The 25929-nt window shown below is 46.0% G+C and overlaps 2 protein-coding genes across 2 annotated transcripts in view; one reads left to right on the top strand and one right to left on the bottom strand.

Moving 5' to 3' along the window:
* Positions 1-201: 201 nt before the first annotated feature.
* TECTB (tectorin beta) lies at positions 202-16925 on the top strand. The gene is made up of 10 exons (XM_037496827.1): positions 202-277; positions 1161-1351; positions 2937-3079; positions 3186-3258; positions 8533-8636; positions 8774-8857; positions 12620-12782; positions 14196-14268; positions 15361-15393; positions 16876-16925. Exons 1-10 carry the CDS (start codon positions 202-204, stop codon positions 16923-16925), a joined length of 990 nt encoding a protein of 329 aa, XP_037352724.1.
* A 786-nt stretch (positions 16926-17711) lies between these two features.
* Positions 17712-25929, bottom strand: part of LOC119233656 (guanylate cyclase 2G-like) — a 39299-nt gene continuing 31081 nt past the window's right edge. The window contains exons 18-22 of the mRNA XM_054690114.1: positions 25486-25660; positions 24247-24345; positions 23023-23114; positions 22185-22290; positions 17712-17744 (exon numbers count right to left, since the gene is read on the bottom strand). Coding sequence (XP_054546089.1) covers positions 22186-22290; positions 23023-23114; positions 24247-24345; positions 25486-25660 — 471 coding nt within the window. The 3' untranslated portion in view covers positions 17712-17744; position 22185. The remainder of the gene's footprint in view (positions 17745-22184; positions 22291-23022; positions 23115-24246; positions 24346-25485; positions 25661-25929) is intronic.

The raw sequence follows: 25929 nt of genomic DNA, 5'->3' as shown, positions 1-25929 counted from the left end.
CTGTGGGTGCAGATGAGGACCCCTTAGTAACAGGCGAGGCAACTTGGAATCCACTCCCGACCCCCGTGACTGAGTGTTCTGCTTCATTCTCGCCCTTGATTTTAACTTCTCACTCGTGTTTCCTGATCTAGTCTGAGGCTCGGGCCCTGACAAGACCAGAGATACTTGGCCCAGCTCCGTTTGGCCAGGTTCTGAACATCCATGATGATGAGGGCCTTCATCCTGTTGGCCATCTTTGTGGAAGCCTCTGGGAGATCGTGCACGCCAAACAAAGCAGGTACGCCTGGGCTAGCCCTCTGCCCTGGGAAGGAAGGTCTCCTCAGGGCCCCTTTGCAAAGCTCAGAGCTCTGGGCTTTTCAGGTTGTGAAAAGGCAGTAATGTAGCTGAATGGAAGCCTCTCGTGCCAACCAGACTGTCCCCACAGGAAATGAAAATATATTGGATAAATTTAGACTTTTTTTTTAAAGATTGATTGATTGATTTATACAAGCACTGGGTACAGTCAGAAGCACGGGAGGGTGAGAGAATTCACTAGAGCCAGAGCTGGGAACAGAACAGGCAGACTGACGAAATACACACCTGAGGGGAGCAGTGGGTGCTGCAGGAGAGGTCTGAGCGCCATGTGGGACCCTCGCCGGTGGCCGGGGATCGAACCGGGACTGCAGAGGCTGCAGGCAGCTTCGCAGCCCAGGGCTCAACCGCTGCACCACCAGGGAGGCCCATAAATTAAGACTTTTTGAAAATTAGAGAATGCTAAATAGATGATCGACATAAAATCTCCACATTTTTTCCTATGTGACTATTGAATTTCTGGCCTGTGTTGAACAGTGTTGTACATAAAATGGACTTTTTTTAAAAAATAGGTGCTCATTTTCATGGGATTTAAATAGTATATCCAATCTGTTTTCACAGATACATTATTTAAAGATTAAGGTTTAAATGTGCACCAATGTTGAATCTGTATTAAATATAGTGCAGATATTGTAAGGATGGAGGAAAGACCATAAAAGAGGAAGTTCAAAGACTGAGATTTGGGGGAAATTTTTATGACAGCTCATGAAAATAGCAAGGAAAGTGGTTTTAAACAACTTTGCCTATTTAAATGTGGCTAGAACCCACTGTTCTAATATGATTGCATATCTAATTTCAAATCTTTCCAGATGTCATTCTTGTATTTTGTTATCCCAAAACCATCATCACCAAAATCCCCGAGTGCCCGTATGGATGGGAAGTACACCAGCTAGCCCTCGGTGGAATGTGTTATAATGGGGTCCACGAAGGAGGTTACTACCAATTTGTTATTCCAGATTTGTCACCTAAAAACAAGTCCTACTGTGGAACTCAGTCTGAGGTAAGTCCAGTTAGAAGTCACTAAGAGGACACGGCTGGGCCCAAGAAGATGTCTGCTGTCTGCCTTTAAAAGATTAAGAATTTTCCAATTACCTTGGAAATTGGAGTCAATTCTGATTCTTATTTTCTGTGACATTAGTGATATTCAAATTCTTCTCTTCTGCCTAGTTTTGATGTCTCTTTTTGGATTTGAGTTTTATTCTCTTAATTTGTTACTGGAAACAGATAAGTCACCTTCTGGGAGTAAAAAAGTACATTTCCTACCTTCACCTATTTCAGGTTCTGAGTATGTCCTGGGTTGGATGGATGGGACATCCTGTGCCCAAGATTTTGAAGAGGCTATAAAGTGCATTTGGAATGACATTTATTTTAAAGGAGTCACCAAAGAATAGTACCACTCATAATTGGGTCTTGTGACTGATCCAGGACAAGAAATCAGAACTAAAATGAATCTCAGACAACCTCTTCCCAAGCATCCTGATATGACAGAGAAATTCTAATAAGGCATTGGTTGGGGATCACAGAACTGGTGGAGCATACTTATGAAGGGAGATTGTCTTCTGATCATCTTGCTGAAATCTAGTCTCCCCACTGCCTTGACTGCAGAAGAATGTAATCTATTGGGTATCAGAAAATGAGGATCAAGAGCTCTCAGACCCTCCTCCTCTTCCTAAAGTCCTTTCAAAGTAATAGAGATTTAGTGGGAAGAGTCAGGGGCATAATTAACAAAGACTTTATCTCTGGGAATTCTAGTAAAGTGAACTAGAAATTATTTGTGTGGTTTTAGGTACGTCACTTCTTAAGTGGGTATTCAAGATCCCATCTGGCTCCAATATTCTGTACTTTCAGAATCTAAGTCAGAGGGAAGAGTCTTAGAAAAAGTGCTCAGGGGCCTCACTGGTGGCGTGGCAGTTGAGCCCTGGGCTGCAAAGCTGCCCGCAGCCTCTGCAGCGCCGGTTCGATCCCCAGCTGCTGGGCAAGGGTCCCGTATGGCACACAGACCTCTCCTGCCGCGCCCGCTACTCCCCTCAGCAGTGTACTTCGTCAGTCTGCCTGTTCTGTTCCCCGCTCTGACTCTGGTGAATTCTCTCACCCTCCCGGGCTTCTGACTGTACCCAATGCTTGTATAAATAAATAAATTTTTTTAAAAAAATACATTAAAAAAAAAGAAAAGAAAAAGAAGGAAAAATCAAAGAAATAATAGAGTGACAGTCTAGAAATGGGAGCTGAGCAAAGGCACTGATTTAAGATTACTTAGGGAAAGAAATAAAAAGTTGATACTGGAAAAACAGAGATTCTTGAGTCAGTTCTTTTTGGTCAGAAATGCAACAGGATATGGATTTATTTTAAACATATAACATTAAACTGAGATTATTTTAAATAAGGCTTGTTGAACAGTCTCAAGAACTCTTTACAAAAATGATCAACTCATGCACAGGCCAAAAAGATGGGCGCTGCTCTTAATGGCAGACACTCTTGTCTCCCGTTGGGCTTTTTCTACACCATCTTCTTCCATTTTTCCCAGAATCCTCATTTCCATCATGGCGACATGGGGCTTACCCTAACTGCCTTCTTCCTTTCTCCAGTACAAGCCCCCCATCTACCACTTCTACAGCCACATTGTTTCCAATGACAGCCAAGTGATCTTAAAAAACCAGCCCGTGAACTATTCCTTCTCCTGCACCTACCACTCCACCTACCTGGTGAACCAGGCAGCCTTTGACCAGAGGTAAGTTGCTCTGCTGAGCGGAGGGCTGGCTGCCTTGTGTGTGTTCTGCAGTCCCTGTCAACCAGGCATGTTTCAGTCCTTATGCAAAATTCTCTCCCCTTTTCAGAGTGGCCACTGTTCATGTGAAGAATGGGAGCATGGGCACATTTGAAAGCCAATTGTCTCTCAACTTCTACACTGTAAGTGGTTTCCGGGTTCCATTTCTGCTCCGTGACCTTTCCATGAGGTGATGGGATGATGGGGTGCTTCTTCAGGATTTGTTCTTCATTGAGACTATGCAGATCCCCATTCTTGAATTCAAGTGGAGATGTAAGCTTTGATCTAGCTTTCAACCTCTTTTAAAGACTAGATACAACAGAAAGTCAGATTTATAGACTGGATAGAAGAGTTGAAAGGTGCCACAGAGATATAAGGTCAACCTTCCCATTTTACAGATGAGAAAAATGAAGGCAAGAGTAATCCTGTGGGTTGCTGAAAGTCAGTCATCAGTATGACAGCCATTGTCTAACTCATCATCAAGATTAGTCTGCAATCCACTCTGAAGATTCATATTTAAGATCTAGCACTTAATAAAACCTGGACACAGAGTAGTGAGTTTGGTATGGCTAAGGAGACTGGGGTTGGCCTCTGTGGTCTAGTTCTTTGGTCTCCAAAATCTCTCCATTACTGGGCTTCCTCACTGTCTAATTTGGCTGTCTATGTTGACACTGAAGTTAAAGGGACACTTTGGTCTCTCAAAATAAAGTGCTTCAGAGAAACATAGTCAGTGACCCCTGGCGCATTTTCCCCCCTGTTCAGAAGGGAAGCTTTGTCTTTTAATCCTGCAGCCTCCAGGAGGAGGCATGCACATAGCGACAGTAGCCCAGCTGGAAGGAAGATGCAGACAGAAATAGAAACCTTTACATAGGACCTTAGAACTGGGAGGTATCCTCAGAGGACACTATGCCCAACCCATTCATTTCACACAAGAAACAACTAAATTATCTGGAATGCCACTCTCCTTGATCTCTTTGAATTTGCTTTACCGGATCCTTGGAAGCTCTTGGCTTTGCTGTATTCTGAAGGTGAGAGTTAGAAGGGATCCTGGAATAATCTAGTCCACTTACAGATGAGGATCTAAAGCTAGAAGAAGTAAATGATCTGTCCAAGATCCAGCAGGTAGCTGAGATCCATACCCATTCTGGACCCAGATCACCTAACCTTGATCTCTGGGGCACACTTACTACTCAGGGAAAGAAACTTAAGTTTCATATGCAAAACCTCTAGTTTTGTATGCAAAATTTTTGATTCCTTTTATTAAAGAAGGCTCTCTGAATTACATAAGCTGCAAGGTCCCACAAAATCTACATCTGCCCCTGGCCACACACCACTAGTGGTTAAGTCCTGAGAAAAGGAATCACGTAGAGCTCCTTGACCTGTTGTAATCGGGGGTGGGGGTGGGGGTGGGGGTTCATACAGCATGGACCGCCATGGTGGTGGAAGTTGGCAAGACTACTGTAGTAGCTGATGAAGGTTGTCCAGAAAGGAAAGGGGCTTTGCGCACTGACCTCAGCCTCAGGAAATGTCCTGAGCAAAGACTGGTTAACTGCTGCATCCCTGTCAAGAAGTGTGTGCAACTGTTGTTTTAAGCCAGTAAATAGCTATGACCCTCCAAGGATTTTATGACATCAGGAAATGGAAAGGCACCAGGATTATCAAAAATCATCACCCATGATGTCAAAATACATCAGTCATGGTGAGATAGGTTTTTGATATAAGTATCAAATCTTAGAACTTTAAAAAAAAAAAGGGGGGGCTAAATAAAGAGGCATGTCTATGGCATCTCCCAGGCCATCCTCTGGACTAGCCATACTTAACAGCATGCTTCCTTGAACTGTTCTGGAAATGAGATTCAGGCTCCCATGGGACTCCCCAAGACCCTTTCAGGAGAAAAGAAACTCAGCAAAGAGGGGACTCTGATGTTACAACAGAGACTTCTGTACTGATTAATATTCCCACCATGGACTCGCTTTCCTATGCCTGACCCACGGGTTGGTATTTTTCTTCTCCTCCCTTCTTCCGCTTTGAGAGCATTCTTGTGTGTTTCTGAAGCAAGGGCTGCTCCCTGCATATATTTCCATCAAATTACCAGAGACAGAGCTGTGCCCTAGATTGCACAATGGCATCAGTGCTCTGCTAATTGCTTAGAATTCCGAGAACTCCAAATGCTGGGCTCCAAACCCCCAGTTCTACTCAACGTGCTTCTTTCTTCTCTCCTCCCACTCACTCCTGCCATGGTTGGTGTTCTTGGTGAAAAGTTATTTTGACTCCCTATCCAAAATAAAGGAAGGAGGTCAGCTTGCAGAAGCAGCCTGTGCTGTGCCGAAGAAAATAGGCCTTGTCATTAGTGGTTTAAATCTGGTTCCTCTAGTCACTAGTTGTGTGACCTTGGGCAAGTCAGTTAACCTCTCTGGGCTTACCGATGCATTTATTAAAGAGGAGTAGTAATAGCACTTCCCTCTTAGGTTTGTCAGGAGGATGAGATGAAACAATTCTTAAGAGACATTTAGCATAGTGCTGGGCATAAGTGTCAGAAAAAGTTATCATTCTCAAGATTGTGGACTTTGACCCCATTTAAAGTGGAAACAGCCTGCCTCATTATCTTTCTAGAGCTGAGCATCAATGTTAAAGTGAGATTAGGCTCACTTTTATTCAATGGTACTGCTTAGCTAGATGGACAAATGCAAAACTGTAAGATGAAATCAAAGAAAAAAAGCAAGAGAGACCAAAATCATAGCTCTCCAGAGTCAGAACAAACCTCAGAGGTGGTTAACCTTGATGTTCCACTCAAAACCAGAAACTCTTTTGCATGATTGCTGAAGGGCAGGCTCCTCACTCTGCCAGGGAAAATGGCAAGTTGAACCTTCTCATTTCCTAACAGTCTGAAATCTGACATCCTGAACTGTGGCCTGTTGGTCCTGGTCCTGTTTTCTGAAATAATACCCATGTGATGATCTTGCTGACAGTCCTTCAACCATCTCAAGATTGTGCTTCCCAAGGCAAACACCTTCCCTCTGTTGGTGTCCATTTATCATCTTCCTCACTTTTCTCAGAGTATGGTCCAATTGGTCAGCACCTCTATTAAAAAAGGGAATCCAGAATTGAAATGTTATATTCTAGACCTCATCAGACCAGTTGAGGCCAGAGCCAGAGGTGACCTTTTTTGGTTCTGGAAGACTGTAGGGACATTTTTCTTCACCACTATCTGATGTTGGGTTGTAAGCAAAAGCAACTCCCAGATCTTTCTCACACAAACTGCTGTTAAACTTTATATACCCATCCTAGCTCAGACGTGATTTAACCTTGTGGTAGGTAAAGGAATTGAATGGCCTGACTTTTCAATGTCTTCCATCCTGTGTGATGAATGAGTAGTTTGTGTGGTATTTCTGTTTCCAGGGATGCTGTCCAGACATTATAGGGTGAAGTTACCTGGAAACAGGTCTCTATTGTTCATGATATACAGGAAGCAGGGAGAGATGTCCTTAGCTGTCAGATGAGGCAGAGAAACTAACCTTTAAAAGTGTTTTATTTGAGAAATTGAACTGATGATGCAGATTCTATTCTCCTAGGCAGTAGAGATGTTCTTCCAATACTCAGATATTCTGCTGCTGGTCCCTGAGAGATGAAGCTTCAAGAAGTTCCTCTGGATAGATTTGAGGCTTATTTTGTGACTCCCAGGTTAGGTCCAGAATTGGAAACAGTCCGTTGAAATACGGCGAATCTCAGAAAACAACATGGAACATTAAAAAACTGCTTCTTCAACAGGCATATTAAGCTGGTAACTCACAAATAAAAAATTTTTGCTTCATTTTTGCAACTAAGAGGTGCAGAGGGCTGACAGATTGCAAGAAAAAAACTGACTGATAAGTGACTGAATCAGGGCATGCTGGCTCAACCATCAGTCAGTAAAATAATGTCAGAGGCACTGGAAGATGACTCTGAGGCCTTGCAGTATATTCCTGAACTTGACCCATGGCGACTAAAGTATTTTAATGATAGCTCCTTGCTGCCACTACCTATTCTGTTCTATAAATCTCTAAGATTGTGAAACACAATCTTTTAACTAATAGCCTGCTCTAATTTCATATTTCTGTTACATAAAATCATCATCAGATTTTCTGCAAGGTAGGTGAAGCCAGAAATTATTCCCATTTTGTAATAGGGAAACTGAGACCCCAAAATCTGACTTCCCTATAGTGTGCCTCATGTTAGTAGTGGGAGCCAGGATTTGTCCAGGACCCTTGTCTTTCTATCATGCTTTTGTCACTGGAGGCTAAAATGAAGAGTAGTTAAAGGTTGTAAGTAGAGTTGAATGGTCCCAAGATTCAAAGAATGGAGAATTCAGCCTCCTTTGGGTAAGTCACTGCAAACACTACTATTACTCCTAATAGCTCCCCCAGAATTGCCTGGATGGCAGGTGAAGACCAGACATGCAAGGCCAGTGACTGGAAGCTGCTGTGAGAATTGCTGTGGTGGCTCCTATTATACTTCAAGTCAAAGCCAAAGCCTCTGGGTCCACCCCCATGGCCTCTCTAACTTTATCTCCTGCTTCCCACACCCCTCCACTACCTACCATCCTCCACCTGCCCTTTGCTCACCCATGCTTCAGCCTCTCTGGCCTCCCTGCTGTCTGGCAGCCAGACTCACCCCAGGGACTTTGCCTTGGCTGATACACACTTCCCTGGATGCCTGCAGTGGTGCCCTTCCTCACCTTCTCCAGCCTCTTCTCACATGTAACATCCTCAATGAGGCTTCCCCAACCACTGTATTTAAAACTGCAACTTGCACCTCCTCAAAGACCCAATCCACCTTATCCTGAACCGTAGTTTTTCTATAAAGCACACTATGTTCTATTCTAACATACTAAATAATTTACCTCCTATGTAACTTGTCTTATCTGTCTCCCTTTCTAGAATATCAGGAGATTTAGAAACAGATTTTTGTTTTGTTCACTGGCGTGGCTCAAATACAGACTATCCTGATAGAGAGACACTCCCAATATAAAGAGCAACCCCTAACACATTGTAGGTGGCCAACAAGCTGCTGTTGTTGCCGCTGATATGTTAGGAATCTGATCATAAACTTTCCAGCCCAGGCTGGACTCTGCTCAGTAAATAGCAGTGGTGAGCAGGTTGAGTGGGGTGTTTGGTCCCCTGCCTTTGTGTGATCTGGTAAAGAGCAGCGCTCAGCACCGCTGGATTCCACTTGTTTTCTCCCATTAACCAAATCTTGTCTCTCGTTGGCATGGAAGATGCACAACATCCTAGGAGGGACAGTTTCACTTGTCCTAGAGTGCCTCATGTCTGTGCCTTTGGGTTGATTCCACCCTGGTCCAACCCAACTCACCTGCTCCTGTCAGACCCAACTGCTCAGTCTAAGAGGTCATAATGCCCTTTGTCAATTTCCCTCCAAAGAATGCCAAGTTCTCCATGAAGAAAGAAGCCCCTTTTGTCTTGGAGACATCCGAAATTGGTTCTGATCTGTTTGCAGGAGTAGAAGCCAAAGGATTAAGTGTTAGGTAAGTGTTTTCCCTTTATGTTATTATTTTTAAATACAAAGGAAAAAAAAGACCAACCAAGAGATTTTGTACTTGCCAGATATTTCTATGACACATGATTCTCTGGCTCAAAGTGGTGCACTCTGTTTTATTTCCAGGTTTAAAGTGGTTTTGAACAGCTGTTGGGCCACACCCTCGGCCGATTTCATGTATCCCTTGCAGTGGCAGCTCATCAGCAAGGGGTAGGTTCACTCTGGAGCACAGGGTTGAGAGGTGGGGACATGACGAGCCAGGTCTTCCCTGGCTCAGGATAGCTTGGAAGGAAGAGTGAGCCTATTGGGCCCTCCTCTGTCTTCCAGGCTGAGTACTGGTGCTGGGAAACAGAGTGCTTCTAAGTACCAGCTACTGTTCTTGAAGGCATGTCTTACAACAGATAGGTATTACTACTATCATCCCCATTACATGAGGAAGCTGAGGCACAGGAGGGTTAAACAATGTCACATCATGTGGGGGGGGGGTAAACAATATCACATCGTGTGTGTGTGTGTGTGTGTGCATGTGCGTGTGTGTGTGTTAAGGGTAAGTGGGCAAGCTGGGTTCAAATCCAATCAGTCTTACATTAGACCCCTGGTGGCATTAAATTAGATAATTCATGTAAAAAAAACTTAGCACATAGTAGCCTATAGATTAAAATAATATTGCTTTTACGTTAATTCACTAGAATTTTTTAGGAGAGAACTAAAGCATTGGGGTTGCACCCTAGAAAGATGATTCTGGGTGTTGTAGGTGACTTAGAAACAGCACAAGGGAGCTGGGAAGAGCAGATCAGGGGCCAGGGCAGCTATCTGCCTCCCAAGAGATAGACAAGACCTGACAGGCTGCGGCCAAGTGAATGGAAAGTTCGTCCAAGGGAGGGGAAGGGATAAAAATTTAGCAACCGGTGGCTTTGGGGTGGAGGGAAGGACAGAGCGAGCCATCTGAGGAATATGTGACCAACATGGATTTGTATTAAGCCTGTGGATCACAAAGGTGAGGGAATTGTTTGCTGTTGGCTGCAGGAGAAGGGGGTTTCTAGATGAGGGAGTTTGGATTCTCCTTGAGTGCAGATGACACACTGAGATTGTGAGGGCAATTGTTTGCAAGCACTAAGAATTATAATGCTGGAAACAGGAGGCTGCCTAGACTGGAGGCGTGGGCATTATCCATACAATGAGCAATAAGCCCAGAAGAGAACACTCCCCAAACAGAGACCAGTGTGCCTGTGTTGCCCCCAACCCTCCAGGCTGTGTAAACATGGGGCGGGGACAAAGATGGTTAGCTAATAAGGGGGAGCAACTCTAGACCTTTATTTTTATTTAACAAACACTGACATACTTACATAACATACCAAACATGTTTCAGGTAGGTGCTTTACAACCATTAATTTAAATTTCATTACCACCACCCCCATAATGTAGCTAGTAGTCATAATCATGATTTATACTGTTTAAAATATATATTTTTTAAAGATTTATTTTTATTTATTTATGCATACAAGAGCTGGGGCACAGGCCAGAGGTACAGGGGGTGAGAGGATTCACCAGAGACAGAGTGGGAAGCAGAACAGGTGGATCTACTGAAATACCCTGTTGAGGGGAACAGGCGAGACATGAGAGATCTGTGTGCCATGTGGGTAGCTCCATGGCCGGGGATCAAACTTGTGCTGCAGGGGCAGGCAATAGCTTGATAGCAATGAGACTTTAACGCCTGAGCCACCAGGGAGGCCCATAATAATCATGATTTTATAGTCGAGAAAACCAAGGCACAGACAGATCTAGAAACTTGCCCAAGCCTCCAGCTAGTAAGGGAATGGTTGAGCAGGTTCAAGCCGAGGAGAGCTATGTCCTGAGCAGCCAGAGCGGACAGGTCAGCAGAGCCACACAAGGACTCAGCAGCTCTTCCTGCAGAAATGGGAGCTCAGTCTGGGTGCTTATGGCACTTCTGTCACTGCAGGATTGATTTAGGTTCTGTTGACGAGGTGCAATCAGATAACTTCAAGGAGATTCTGAAATAAATTCTTGACCTACAGGGTCCCGAAATTACCATCAAACCCTGGGAAACTCTCAGACAGTATCCACACAGGGACACAGCTGAGTTGAAGAAACCCCAAGCTATTTGCATATTCCACCTGGTTGAAACAGCGCCTCGAGGCTGGAGAGACAGACACCAGGCTCAGTGTTGAAGGGGAGAATGAGCTGGTCCACGCCTACCACCTCCCACACGCTTTTGGCTTCAAAAGGGCCGCTGGGCCTTTTTGAAGGGAAACCTAGTTTTCAAAAGGGCCTGGAGAGATTAAATATTATCAGGAATTTTAATTTGATGTGGGGAAGGAGAGTCTAGTAGGATGGTGTGCAGCCTCCCTGTGGCTGTGAGCGACCTGGCAGCGTACAGCAGAGGGATCATGGGCCTGCCCAAGGCTTGGCTGGAGCCCCAGAGGGCTCTGTTTACATTGTTTTCCATTGCTGACACCAGGCCTCGGCCACCTCAGCCTCAGGGAGCTATTTTAAGGACTCTCATCTTGAGTTCAAACAAGGATCTTGGGTTTATTGACCAAACAGTCCTGCAAGAGTCTTGTTTCACAACTCGGAAAATGCCTCTGGTTCCGACAGTGCACAAAGGCCATCACACAGTCCAATTTCCGACCCCTGATCCAGAGAGAGGCGCCATGCTCGTTCCTTGTTTCACTCACTGGCCCTCAGAGTTAACCTTGCTTCCCTCTTCTCTCGCACCTCCAATCTGGCCCCTAGTAACTAGTGCTGATGGAGCCAAGTTGAGGAATAGACATCACAAAAATTCTGGCAGGGAGAGGGCTGGACCATGCTCTAGTGTGTGTTGAGTTTGACAGGGAGATTCTTCGGGACGGGCACTCACTATGGGTCCATGGTGCTGCTGTCCACTGGCCTGAAGCTTTGGGGCCCATAGGCCTTTCTGCCCAGACCACAGACTCTGCTGCTCCTTGAGCCCTGCAGACCACACCTCTCCACTCGTGTGTGAGCCTCACAGTGCATTCTCAGGAACAACTGTGTGGGTGCCCAACACTTGGTCAAACGTCTGGCTCTTAAGCAACTAGCATGCATTGTGTGGCTGGTAAATGCAAAAATATTTTGCTTAAACCAAGTTTCATCCATCTCGACACCAGTGACATCAGAATCATTCTCTGTAGGGGGCTGACTGTGCATTGCAGGATGTTCTGCAGCACCCTGGCCCCCGCTCACCAGATGCCAGTAGCTCCTCCCTCCGTCATGACACCCACCATGCCCAATGCCCCCCAGCTGAGAACCACTGTCTTTGACAAATGTCCACCTTTGTCATCCTTTCTTCTTTTACTGCCAACTATTACCTTTGGGACTTCCCAAGTATTACTTTCTCATTATAGAGAATGGAAAATACATAAAGACACTAAGAAGATAAAACAAACTGTCCGCGATGTCACCATCGGCTGCTGTCAATAGCCAAAGTGAAAATTAGATACAATTCTTCGAGTCTTTTGGTTTCATATTAAAAGCATGATCTCAGTTTTACATATACAGAGATGGCATTGGAGTAATATCAACAAGAATTTCAACCCTAAGGGCAAACCTCGAGATGCCCAGAAAGTGGGTGTGCTGGGCTTCGGGTTGCTGCCATCATCTTGATAGAAAGTGGAGCCCGGGGGCGTGCCTCTTCCAGCCCTCAGGGCTTTCTCTCAGGGGATTTTGCTTCTTTGGGACAGGCAAGTGTGTTACTAGGGTTGTGGCTTCTCATCTGTCACCCTCAGCTGTAGCTGTCTATAGGATGGGGGCGCTCACAACCTTCTAGTAGCTTCCCAAGGTGACCTCAGAGCCTTGAGGATCAGTGAGGTGCTGTGAGGACAGCCGCTGGGGCAGTCCAGGAGGCCACGGCTGTATATGAATTTGCCTCAGAGGCCCCCACCTTTGTTCAGAGAGGTAACATCTCTCCTCCCTCCTGCCCACCCTGTGCTTCAGCTGCCCCACTGATGAGACGGTCCTCGTGCATGAGAACGGAAAGGATCACAGGGCAACCTTCCAGTTCAATGCCTTCCGGTTCCAGAACATCCCCAAACTCTCCAAGGTTTGGTTACACTGTGAGACGTTCATCTGTGACAGTGAGAAGCTCTCCTGCCCCGTGGTGAGCCCCCTCTTGCATGATGTTACCCCAGGAGGCTGGTATTTGAGAAGCTGTATTTTTAGCTGGGGAAACAGTCACCGTGCCCGTGTGGGAGTGTGCTGAGGGCATTCTGGGGAAAAGGGCACTGGGGTGAGGCCGTCGCGCCAGGTACTGTCCATCCTGCCAACGACAAGCTGCACGGACCTGTCACTTAACCACTGGAGCCTGCTTTTCTGCTCTTTAAGGATACAGTGGTGGTTCGACAAGCAGTGATAAGGCTCCCTTTTCAGACAGCAAGATTGGATGCAATGAAACTAATGACAGACAAGGAAATGTTCTGAACAAGTTAGAAGCACCAGGGAAATTAAAAATCTAGGTAGTAACGGTAGGCTTTGGCAGGAAGTCAAAAAAGTAGGTATGTTCAGTTCAGATAGTCTGGGACTTGAGATGGACCAGGGAGAGGCTGCAGCCATTCCTGACATGGGGTCACAGCTGATCTGACCTTGTGAGAGGAAGGGGCTCCAGCTGCCAGGCCTGTGTAGCAGAGCTCAAGTCAGAATCTGTTGGCCCTGCGCAAGCCACCAAGAAATCACCGCAGAATCAGTCAGCACGCACAGTGAATTGCTAGGGAGGCAAATTCCCAGACCCATTCCTAAGCCCCACCCCAGGAACTCTGGGGTGGGCCCAGAAACCCCAAGTCCTTTAGGTGATTCCAAGGCCGCCTCAGATTTGAGAACCTCACTGCCCCAGAGAACTAACAGCGCCCAATCCCAAGCTGTCACCTCCGCTGGTCTATTTGGAGCAGAGACTGTTCGTGAGGATGGCTGCTCCAGCCGACCTGTGGGAGCCCACAGAAATCAGATCACAGTCTATCTCTTTTCATTCATTTGGCCAGAAAGTGGTCACTGACAAGAACAAATACAGAAAGGAAAGAAGCAGAGAGACAATCTACAATTACTGAAGAATTGTTTCTGGTACTCAGAGGGGGAGGGGGGCAGAAAATGAGCCAGAACACATTTTGTAAGGATCCACTTCTCAAATCTTGGTGGCAAGAGTAGTGACAGCCGTGCTTCCATCAAGAGAAGTGGGGTCCACGCCTCCCACAACTAGGGACCCCTCCCAGGCAGACATCTTCCAGCTTGAAGAGTTAATATTGTTTTCTTCCCATTGTCACGTTCGAGAAGGGATGAAAAAGATCCCTGAGTTATAAAAGATACGAGGTTACTAGAATATTGATTGGAAAAAAATTGACTGTACCACTTTTGTGACATTTATTTTTAATTCTTATCTTTTCTGTCCTGTGTTCACTTCTCACCTCACCTCCCTGCCCTTTACCTCCCCACCCTTCAACCCCCACCCCCCACCTGCTCACCCCTCACATCCTCACCTCTACCCGCCTCACTTTCTCACCCCTCACCTCTTGTGGGTTTTCAGACTTGTGACAAACGCAAGCGGCTGCTCCGGGACCAGACAGGGGGCGTCCTGGTGGTGGAGCTCGCCCTGCCCAGTAAGCCTCTGGGATTCCACACACTTGAGTTCCCGCTGGGCTGCAGCCACAGGCACAGTGGGTTGGAGCATTTTCACCGAATTACCAAACCAGCTATGCCTGTAGGCACAGCCTTCCAGCCTCCTCCAGCCTCCCATGGGGGGTGGGGGCATTGCTCAAGGAGTTGAGGTTTATTAACAACCCTGAAAAGCTCTTTCTGCAGCCTAAGTTCCAATGCCCCCAAGGAATGAGGAAGTGCTGAACTCCCAGAGCCTGCAGTCAGGGATAACAATAGAAAACTAAAGTTCTGGGAACATCCAGCCTGGGTCAACAAACTTTGGGCAGCCAAAGCTGGGCCTGGTGCAGCAGCCTGGGATTTCAGAAACTCAGGAGAGCCCTCAGGACTCACTGTTCAGCAAGGAGATGTTAAGTGGAAGGGAAAGGGCGTGGCCTATTAGAGGGGGAGGGGCGGGCTGGGAATTAATGGGGGAGGCTGAGACAAGGCAATTCCACCCAGTCCAGGCCTCAGGGGAGTCCTCTGAGGTTAACCTTTAAGTGTGACCTGAAGGTGAGCAAGTCCTGGGGGAAGGCTGGGACTTCTTAGTAGCTTTACTTTAGAGGACCTTCACAAATTACACCAAATGTCGGATCCCAGCTGCTAATTTTGTGTGGTCTGCAAGCTGTGAACAGTTCTTACCCTTTAACGTGATCAAAAAAAAAAAAAAAATCAAATCAGAACAAAATTTCATGAGACTTGAAATTCCAGCTTCAGTGTCTATGGAACTGGTTCAGGAGGAGTGTCTACAGCTGCTTTCATGCCCCAAAGGCAGCCTCAATTAGCTGCAATCAAGACCAGCTGGCCCCCTACCTGAAAGCTTGTTCTCTTTGGCCCTTTCCAGAAGGTTTACCAACCCTTGCCTGCCTTAGAGCCCAAGTAAAAATGGGGTGAGATGCAGCTTTGTAAACCCCCTGTGAATGTTGTCCCAAAGGCAGCTGGGCACCTGGGTTCATCAGGGGGACAGTCAGGTTTGTGTTTAGAACCAAAGATTTCAGACTGCTGTTTCCACGAACTTTGCTTAAACCTTCTGCATTCTCTCTCTTTACTCACTACAGGCAGGGGATTCTCCGGTCTCTCTAGTTTCTCAGGTAAGAAAAGGAGACACTTCTGGGAAATGATGCTTCCATTTAAAAGCATCAGGGGGTGGTGCTTTTATCAGATGGATGTATGTCTCAAAAGCAGCTTACCTTTGGCCCCAGTAAAGACTTTAGGAATTAAGAGTAACACAGTACAGCACACCTGTAGCAGAGGGGATTGGAGGTAGAAAGGTCTCTCTTGAGTCAGCCTGTGGGCTCAGAAGGAAGAGGGGAGCCTCAGGTAAATTGGATGAAACAAAATTGGATCTCGCTTCCCAAAAGCAAAGCATCACAACAAAGCATCCCCAGGTAGCCCTTCCCAGTCTCCTCCATTTAGAGAACGCAATCTTCAACGATCTGTTCATTCAACAAATATTTCTGAGTCCCTGTTATTACTCTACCCTTCATTAACTGAGAGGCCTTAGGCCTTGACCTTGACCTTCCAATTATATAGGTGGGCTAATAATTGCCCCCTCACATGCAGCTGTTGTGTGAATTAAATATTACAGCTGAGGGCACCAAACAATGCCCAGCACCCAGCCAACATCCAGGAAAGCTCAGCCATAATTACTGACCGTACAGGGCACTATTCTAGACTGCGTGGCTACTGCAAGGAGCAAAGCAGAGGAAGACTCCACACTTCCTGCTTTGTGTGAACTGGGGCGGGGTGGGAGAGGGATGAAGAGATAATAGCTAGGAAATCTCACAGACAACGAAAATTTCAACGGTGACCCCAGTTCAAGATCATACCTGAATGATGGCAAAAAGGCAGCAACACATGGAGATGGAGGAAAGACAGTTCTATTTTTTTAACACACTCACGGGTGTTGACTTTGCTGTCCCAAGGACCAGAAATCATGCAAATCTGATTTGTAAGTCCCCACTCCTAGATTCTCCTTTCTTTTTTTCTTTTTTTTTTTTTTTAAAGATTTATTTACTTATTTATACAAGCACTGGGTACAGTCAGTAGCGCTGGGTACAGTCAGTAGCGCGGGAGGGTAAGAGAATTCACCAGAGCCAGAGCGGGGAACAGAACAGGCAGACTGATGAAATACACTGCTGAGGGGAGCAGCGGGTGCGGCAGGAGAGGTCTGTGCGCCATGTGGGACCCTCCCCGGCAGTGGCCGGGGATTGAACCGGTGCTGCAGAGGCTGCGGCCAGCTTCGCAGCTCAGCGCGAAACCTCTGCGCCACCAGGGGAGACCCTAGATTCTCATTTCTAAAGGAAGTTCTGCAGTGAAAACCCCACCATGAAATGCCATCTCTCTGCTATGGAAGTCCAGATGTGCATTTGCTGGGAGTCCACAACCAGGTTTATCTGCTGGGCTCTCTGTGCTGATGAAAGTGAGTTACTGACACTGAAGGGGAGAACAAAAAAGGCTTTGTATACAATGTGCAGATTCATGACCCCCTTGAGCTGACTTTTGTTCATTCTTGTTGAGTTGTCCTTTCTCCTTATGGAACGATTTTGTCTCCTGTCCCGTCCACTCCACAGATGTCCTCTTCCACCTGGCCGTGATGCTGGGGATGGGTGCGGTGCTATAGGAGAGGCCCGGCGGGCAGCTGCCACTCCTCCTAGATCATCACCTCTGCCCATTTGCTGCCCAAAGAACAAACAGACCAAGCAGGAGACCGTATTGTTGGGCAGCAGAGATTCATGCTTTGCCAAATATGTGTTCAGTGATTTTGGGGGATTTCAGTGATTATTGTCCTTTGGTGGCCCACTTCCTCTCATTCCTTCCTGTGATTCTTAGATCCTGTAGCTGGTCGGGCAGTTTCCCTCCTCCACACTCAAGTCAAGGCTGCCACGGACTCCTTTGAAAGCTATTCCAATTTTGAAAGACAGCACCCCATGCAAGTACAGCTGAGTACATTGAGGAGCAGGAGGACATAGCCACAAAGTCAGCAGAAGCTGGGGGACAGCCACGTTCGCCAGAGGAAGCCAGTGTCATGGATGCTGTGATACTTATCTAAGGACCACATCTGGTCTGGCAGTGATGTGGAAATCAGAGTGGAATATAGTAGCTTTGTTCAAATCTAAGTAATATGAAGAAAAATGATTCTCAAGAATCCCCAATTGCTGACCTAATTTGCTTTAGGTGATAGGATTTCTTTTAATATATGTAGACATGTTGTAGGCATAAACTCCTTATCTTTATAGCTGGTATATATTTCTAGAACCAAAAAAAAAAAAATTAAATAGCATTAAAACCACAAAAAGAATAAAACTCACATTATCATGAATTCAAGTTCATGACATGGCTTGTCTAAATGAAGCTGCAGCTTGACGCATGACTATAGTGATGGACGGGTTCTCAGAAGCTTGTCTGCCTGCCATGTGCCTTGATGCTCTGTCTGTGTGCCCTGCTAAGACACCTTCATTTGTGCAGAATGAGCAGACCTCACTTAGCCCTTACTGAAACATTCAAGCCCATATCTGATTTTGTTTTATTAACTTAGGATCATTAGAAACAAACAAATCAAAAACACAGTTGCAAATATGGCCAACACCACTGGTCCAGAGTAAGGTGATAGTGATGTTTTACACTGTCAATAAAACAACAGTTGAACAAACCAATCCTGGAGGAAAATTGACAGATCTTGAGAATACACCATGGATCCCAGATGGAGGTGAGAAGCTGGAGTGTGATAAGAAAAGCCAATTTTCTGTGTTTTTAGTGTCATGCAGACCTCATCAGTGGCCTCTCGCTGTGAAACATGTCTGTTTGTATCTATGTTCCACGTGTTTGAAAAGTGTTGAGATCTGTAGTTTGGCTACTCTAATACAACTTTGTTAATGAGCTCAGAAATGAAACTAGTTCTCAAATCTCTGGAGAAATGAAGTGCAAGTTTGTTTAGTATTAGGCTAGATTAAAATGACTCATGGTAGGCTTGACTGTCTTGAGACTGCTGCTCCAGCCAGTTTGGGATTTCTTCTTCCTGTGAATTCAGAATTCTTGTAGCCAGGAAGAACAAAAGATTTATTTTATTGGTTCTAATAAAAAAAACTCCTAAATATAGCATATGCATAGTCCTAGTCAAATCCTTGGCTCTCAGAGTAAAACATTGTATTAGCTTTGCTTTTTTTTTTTTTCCTGTTTAATGATCTTGTATCTCTACCTGACGCGATGAAATAAAATGCCTTAAAATAAATAACCAATGACAATAGCATGCCGTGTTGATTTCTCGTGTTGACAGCCAATTCCTTGACCCTCTCTGGGGTTTCTACAACTGAGGGTTCTTAGACTCACATGTACCACAGCCTTTTGATCATTCTAGCCCACATTTGTATTTCCAAAATTCCAGTATTGGATTTCAGATGCGAAGGTGTAAAGCCAATACATACGCTAAACATTTGGGGGCAAATCTTTTTAATCACTCCTGTTGCTAAAGCTCTGATGTCTATCACCAGAGACTGGAGGTGTTTTGACCTAAAGTAACCCTCTCTCTTAGGTAATTAAGGAAAAGCACACTCAAAACAATTGCTCTTGTAAATTCCTGTTAGTGCTAAAACGTAACACAGACATCTAGAGGAGGAAAGAGTGTATTCTCCCTTAGGTATACTTGGTTCACATAGAAAAATTACTGGATATAGATTTTAGGAAATTGTTCTTATTAAAATTTCTGGTTATGAGCCCTGAAGACACTGTCTCTCTCTATAGTTAGATGAATGATGATAGATCATAGACAGACACATAGTTAGATAGCAAGATATAGATCTATAGCTCTATGGATGTAGCTCTCACATATATTTATCTTTATCAATGGATCAATAGATATACATGTATAGAAGTATGTGTACTCAGTATATATGTATGTACATGTGTGTATATATATATGCATATGTGTGAATGTGTGTTATGTGCACATATGTGTGGTGTTAGTGTATATATGGATGCCGAATGTTTATGTTACAATATTCAATGATAAAGACAGATGTTATTAAGTATTACACGAATATAATTTGTATAAACATGTAGGCTAGGGCTGGAAGGGAGAAGACACACACCATACAAACACAAAGATGGGATAATAATAGATAATGACTAATTCCCACCCCACCTCTGTGTATCACTTTCTAATGTTTTTTTTTTTTTTATAGAGGCATGTTTTATTTATTTATTTATTTGTTTGTTTGTTTTGTTTATGCATGCACTGGGTACAGTCAGAAGCACGGGAGGGTGAGAGAATTCACCAGAGCCAGAGCAGGGAGCAGAGCAGGCAGAAGGACCGAAGTACACTGCTGAGGGGAGCAGCGAGCGGCAGGAGAGGTCTGCGCGCCATGTGGGACCCTCCTCTGGTGGCCGGGGAGCAGCCGGGGATCGAACCGGCACCGCAGAGGCTGTGGGCAGCTTCGCAACCCAGCGCTCAACCGCTGCGCCACCGGGGAGGCCCACTTTCTAATGTTCTTTTAAGGTAGCTATATTGGATGGCTGAGTTACTTCTGTAGCCAGATCTCCTCCATTTTACAACAGTAACCACTTGTAGATTAAAAATTAGGAATAAGTAGAATTAACCCCAGACCATGCTTTTGCATTCCCTCTTGGGGGCTGTTCATGCACCAAATCACATTCCCTCTCCAGGATTAACTGTTAACTGTTAACTGCTAACTGACTCTACCTGCGCTCCTGGAAACTTGGCAAACTGATGGTGTTACACCCCTATAAAATGCCCTGTGTCTGTCTGAGTTGACAGTGGATCAGAAACAAACATCTTTTGATTGCTGAGAAAACATTCTGTTGGGAAACTCACACACCTTGACTCCTGTCACCCCGACTGCCGGACACCTCCTCAGATGTGAATCCCTGGGCCCCTCACAATTTTTGCCCCTTCTAAACACCCAGCATTCCCACCATTTAGGGTGCTGGTTGCTTTGGGGTGCCTATCCTGCCAATTTCCTTCATGGCCATCTCAAATAAAACTCCTTCAAGTGAAGACAATCCTCATAATTCAGAATTTGGCTTTCAGGGCTTGAGCAAAAGACCAGGTTTGGTCATTTACACTCTACATTTCTGTACATATCTCTATTGTCCTTAATATATTGCATCATTACCCTTTATGCCTCCTCTCCAACTAGTCTGAGAGCCAAAGATCAAAGAGAGTTGAATGTTCTCTTATGTTCCCCAGTGTGGTACTTGGCACAGAGTGAATGGTCAATAAATGTTCCTTGAATTAATGAAATGGATGGATAGGTGGGTGGGTGGATGGATGGATATATGGATGGGAGCTTTGTTCCTGTTCATGGTGAGCAAGTATTGGGAACCCTGGAAGTTCTGATCCCAAACAAGGGGAGAAATTGTGAGGCATGAGAAGAAAGATTCTGACCCACTGTTTCCACACTGAGGTGGAGGGGGAGTCTTCTTGTCCCCTTCATATTAATGCCTCTGCCTTCCCTCCTCCTAAGCATCGGTGGAAAGTTCTCAGGCCTTACACTGAAGGCCTGTGGGGAGGAGCAGAGCCTACCACAATGAAAATGGAACCATGTTCTAGAAAACAGAGTCTGCAAAGGTCATGGAGTCCAGTTGCCCACCTCGGGGCAGAGGAAAAGTCCCACAGACGGGCACACTTAGGAGCTCAGTGGAGTTGGGACTATTGGAGAAAGCACTTCTCTTGCCCTGATTGCATCATCTTTTTCCCTGGAGAAAAGCAAGAGTTGCACCAAAAGCTGTGTGAGGTTCTCAACTAATCAAAACACTGTTTATTTCTCTCTATAGAGCTCTAAAATTGTCCCCACAAAGACACTCAGGGGTCTAGTAAAAAGGAGCCATTTCTGGGTCTCAATGATTTTCATTCTTCAGTCTTGGAAAATCAACAGGAAAAGGTCTCAAATTCGATGCAGCATTCAAGTGGCTCTGCCGTATTCTGGGACAACCACCAAAGTTGTGTGGATGTGAGGAGCTGCAAGGGATGAAGAAGCACTGGGATGCACTAGCAGTTCTATTCCAAGATCCATAGCATGAGCCTACAGGAATCCTATTCTTCACATAAAGGGGAATATATTCATGGCAGAATGTATGGGATCATGTTTGTCTGCTGGAGATTAAAAACAAAATCAGCACTTCATAATGAATGAAAATTCCACCTAAAATCTGAGCCCTGATTGCATCCTTTGTTCGGTGAATAGGAGAGAAATCAAGCAGTAAATTGAGAACAAGATGCCATCCATTTGGAAGGTGCGTTCCAGAGGAAGTGGAGCTCAGGGCCGGGCCTTTCAGTGACTGATAGCAAAGGTCCTGCCTGCTTGGAATAACCTGTCCTTTTGGTTTCACTTAGAGCTGATCCTCTCCACAGGTTCCTGAGATACCTCCTGATAAGGGCTCCCAGCTCCTTCCAGGCTGATTAGCTGATAAGAAAAACAAGCACCCCAGGTTAGCAGCAGCCACCTTGCAAAGGAAGGTGGGGTGTAATCATTGGGCCAGAGTCCCTGGCCTCCCACCTTCCTCCTCCAGCTTTCTCTGCTCTCAGATTGATGTGGGGTTCTTTGCAAATTTGCAAGCTAATGGGCCGGAAACATCTGATAACTAGAGGAGGTTTCCTGGCAGGGCTGGGAGAAACAGCCCAGGGTCAGTGTCCCAGAAAATGAATTCACCAGATCCACCTGATCCAATCCCACTTTTGTGCTGGACCAGCCTCTGGGCGCAAACTCCCCTGCAGGAAGAGACCAGCTACATGGCTCCCAGCTACACGGCTCCCCCTACTGGAGGCTTATTAAGTGCGCATGAACGACACCCTTAGGTGTGGTTTGACACCTAAGGGTGATTGAATGCATGGGACTCCATGAACATCTTTAAAGAAAATACTCACCTCAGAAGATTTCTGGGACTTTATCTTCCTCCTCAGCAAATGCAGGGAGTGGAATAGTGAAGCCTTCCTTGCCTCTCAACCAGAAAGTTGTTTGTTTGCCTTTGCCCTGTGGGAGACTAAGGAGATTCAATCCCGGGAAGAGGCTGAAGTGGCCTCTGAGAAGACAGCTCCGACTCCCTTGCTTGCTAATTAAGAAGTATTTGCAGCCAGATAGGGGCTGCCTCGGGGTGGAAAAGGCCCATTTCCCTGACTTTGCTGATAGTCGGTGAAGTCATGATGGACTGTGAGCTGCGGGCTAAGAGGCGAGAGCCAGTTCACAGAGATCAGCTTTGTCCTGGTGACCGCCCACCATTCCCATCATGACCTCTCAAGAGGAGCTCCCAACCCCCACACCCAAAAAGGCCAGTGCTTAACAGAAAGATGAGAATGTACATTTCAGTGGCAGGCTGACAGGCTGAGCAAAGGGACAAGGCAGAGGGCAAGCAAAGGGATACTTAAATGGACAGAGATGAGATCCCAGTACTTTCAAACAAGTGGGCTTCTTACTCCCCACCCAAGCCCTCAGACTCGAGAGAAGGGACATGGGGGAGAGGAAGGCACTGCGATTCCTGGGCCATCTCTGTGGTTGCTTTGTGCGGGAGACCAGACAGGGTGTTCACATGGAAGCCAGGAGGCCCTTTGTGGCAAAAAGAAGACAAAGCATTCACAAAGCCTCTGCCTGGGCCTGGATGGTCTCCATGCACCACAGCCTGGAAATTCACTCATCCTGTCAGTTCTCAGAATCTCCATCAGAGACCCAAATGGGGCGGGAGAGGGGGTACAGTTGACCCAGTCTTACCTTGACTAGAATGGTGCCTCTCTTTTGCAAATCATACCTTCCAGAGGCCAGCAGGTCTCCTGCAGTGCTCTGAGAAACGTGAATCCGGAGAGCTGCCATAAACCAGTTAGTGCCTAGTGAATGCTTGGGCTCACTTGCCATAGGCCTCAGTAGGGCAGGGGCTGCTGGAGAGGGGTATCTACACTGCTCAAATTCTCAGCATGCAAGGACATCTCACTCCGAGCTTGGGCAGTGACCCCCAACCACCCAGTGTTGCTCAGACACTGCTGTGTGGGCCAAGCTCTGTCATGTTCAGCTCAGAAGCAGAAGATAGAACGGACCCCAGACAAAAGTTGGCATCTCCAGGTGTGGAGGTCCGCTGGGCTCTGTGGGCTTCCTGGGGCGGTACTAGAGCTGGTACATGTCAGGGAAAATGTTGTTTGTAACCAGAGCTGCAAAGAGAGTCAGCTCTGGAGCCAAACTAAGCAGTTCAACCTCTAAAATATATCCTTAGCATCTTTACTTAGAAGCTAAAGAGGTTAAATCTGTGTTTGAGAGAGGGAATGTTACTTTCATGTTTTCATATATTGTAGGAAATTTACAAAGGCAAAAGAATGCCAGCCTAAACTCTTCAAAATTTGAATCACTAATTCTTTTTCCCAGCTAGTTAAATGACATTTATGCATCTAGCAATAGTCAATACAATCAGGTTACTATAAAACAAAAGAATACGGTGTTCTGTGAGTTCCTGGTCATAGATTTCTTCTACAGCACCCAAACTGCATTATACATCAGGAATGGGCAAAGTACTACCCATAGGGCAAATGCAGCCCACAACCTGTGTTTATGAATAAAGTTTTATTGGTACATGGCCATGCCCATTCAATGACACATTGTCTGTGGCTGCTTCCAAACTACAATGACAACATTAAGTAGTTGCAACAGACCATAGAAGTCTGTCAACTTCTCTTCATTTAAATGGTCATATATGTGTGTGCCTGTCCAGAATGGAATGTCTGAAGGAGAAAGTTGTATGTGTTTACACAACTCCATGGAGAGCACAGTGAACACCTGTCTGTAGATTTTATGACCAGTGTCATCTGAAGTGGATAATGATCTTATCCTCTAAATGGAAAACAGCTGACAAATGCAAATGGGTCCTCTAAAAATACCCTCTGGTTAATGACAGGGGACAAGGGAGACACAGCAGAGAGGTGTTTGCAAAGTGCCGGAAATGATACCCACGCAAACTGCTGCTTTCCATTCGGGATGCCATGTTCACAGTGTCTCCAAACAGACAGTATCTGGGCATGGTGGTGCCCACCACACCAGCCACCACTGGGCCTGCCAGGGGAAAAACAGAAGGGCACAGGCAGTCTGCATCACCCAAGGGCCCAACTGCATGATGCAAATTAAATCAACAAATGCAATTCAACAAATATTTGTTAAGTGCCCTCTTGGGGCAAAGCTTGGCAATAGATCTTAGGGTTTACAAAGAGCTGCCCTCTAGAACTCATAAACATAACTACCTTATGGGCTGAATGCCTGTTTCATCCTCCCTGCACACTCATGTGCTGAAGCCCCAACCCTCAAAGGATGGTGGTAAGACATGGGGCCGTGGAGAGATGATTAGGTTCAGATGAGGCCGTGTTGGTAGGGATCTCCGGATGGGATGAGTGCCCTTCAAATAAGAAAGACACCAACTCTCTCTCTCTCCTCCCTGCACCTCTTATAATCAGGACACAGCTGGAAGGTAGATGTCTGTAAGCCAGCAAGAGGGCTCTTGCCAGAACCCCATCATGCTGGAACGCTGACCTGGGACTTCCAGCCTCCAGAACTGTGGGAAAATACATGTGTACTCCTTAAGCCTCCCAGTCCATGGTATCCTGTTACAACAATCTGAAGTGAGACAGAAACTAAGGACAGTGCTATTCATGCACTAGAGACGTAAACAAGCCACCGACCTGGGAGCCATTCATTCTGATGCAGGTTCAGGTTTTAGTTTGGGTGAGCTTTGGAGAATAAGTGGGAACAGAACCAGCTAGTACTTCATTTGCAGGGCGCCGTGCAAAATGAAAATGAGGGGTCCCCTCATCAAAACATACTAAGAGTTTCAAGACAGTGACAGCATAATATTAAACCAACTGCAGGTCGCATCTGCACAGGCTTACAACCATGGACTTGACCAAACCAGAACAGAGCAAAGTGCACTGACACCGACGTATGGGGAAAGGCAGCCCAATATTAATGTCCAATCTTTGGTCTTCTCCATATTTTTGGGTCCACGCCTTGGAGTCTTGGGGTATCCTTGTTGCTAACAATCTGCTTAACTGGAAAATACCTGCAAAGTCAATTCAACCTTTTATTCCCCTGGACATGTTACTATTTCACTTCAGGCACCTCAAAGGCTCATATCTAGGGCTTGAATCCAGAAATCCTGCCTCCACACCTGGACAAGAAGGCCACATGCACGGTGCTGTGTACCTGTGTGGAGGCCAATCCTGAGCTTGAGTTTCTCCTCAGGCATGTGCCCGATCTGGAAGTGGACAACTGCACTGAGGATGTGCAGGGACATGGTGGCGATCTCGTCCACGTGCCGCATGCCGTTGCGGATGGGAAGCCCACTGGCCACCATGTATGCATCCCCAATGGTTTCAACCTGAAGATAAAGCAACAAAGGGGCCTGTGTTCTCCATGAGGGAGGCCCAGGTGGGAGTTGGGTCAGGCACCAAGGCCCCTCATGACTGACTCCAACTTTGAGCCCCACACTTTTGAAGGGTCAACTCCCTGACCTCCACTTTATCCAAGAACCAGCATTTCCTGTCCTGGTTCTTCCACAAAAATTGCTTCCCTCAGTCCTGCTCCTCAAACACACTGCTTCCTCCCTGAAATTTCATAGTAGCAGAGTCTTGCTTCCTGCTCAAACCA

Source organism: Talpa occidentalis, unplaced genomic scaffold (assembly GCF_014898055.3).
Source record: "Talpa occidentalis isolate TD23 unplaced genomic scaffold, MPIMG_talOcc4v2.1 talOcc4.8, whole genome shotgun sequence".
Classification (NCBI taxonomy): domain Eukaryota; kingdom Metazoa; phylum Chordata; class Mammalia; order Eulipotyphla; family Talpidae; genus Talpa; species Talpa occidentalis.
Note: the sequence above shows the minus strand (reverse complement) of the source record. Positions and strands in the feature narration are given on the sequence as shown.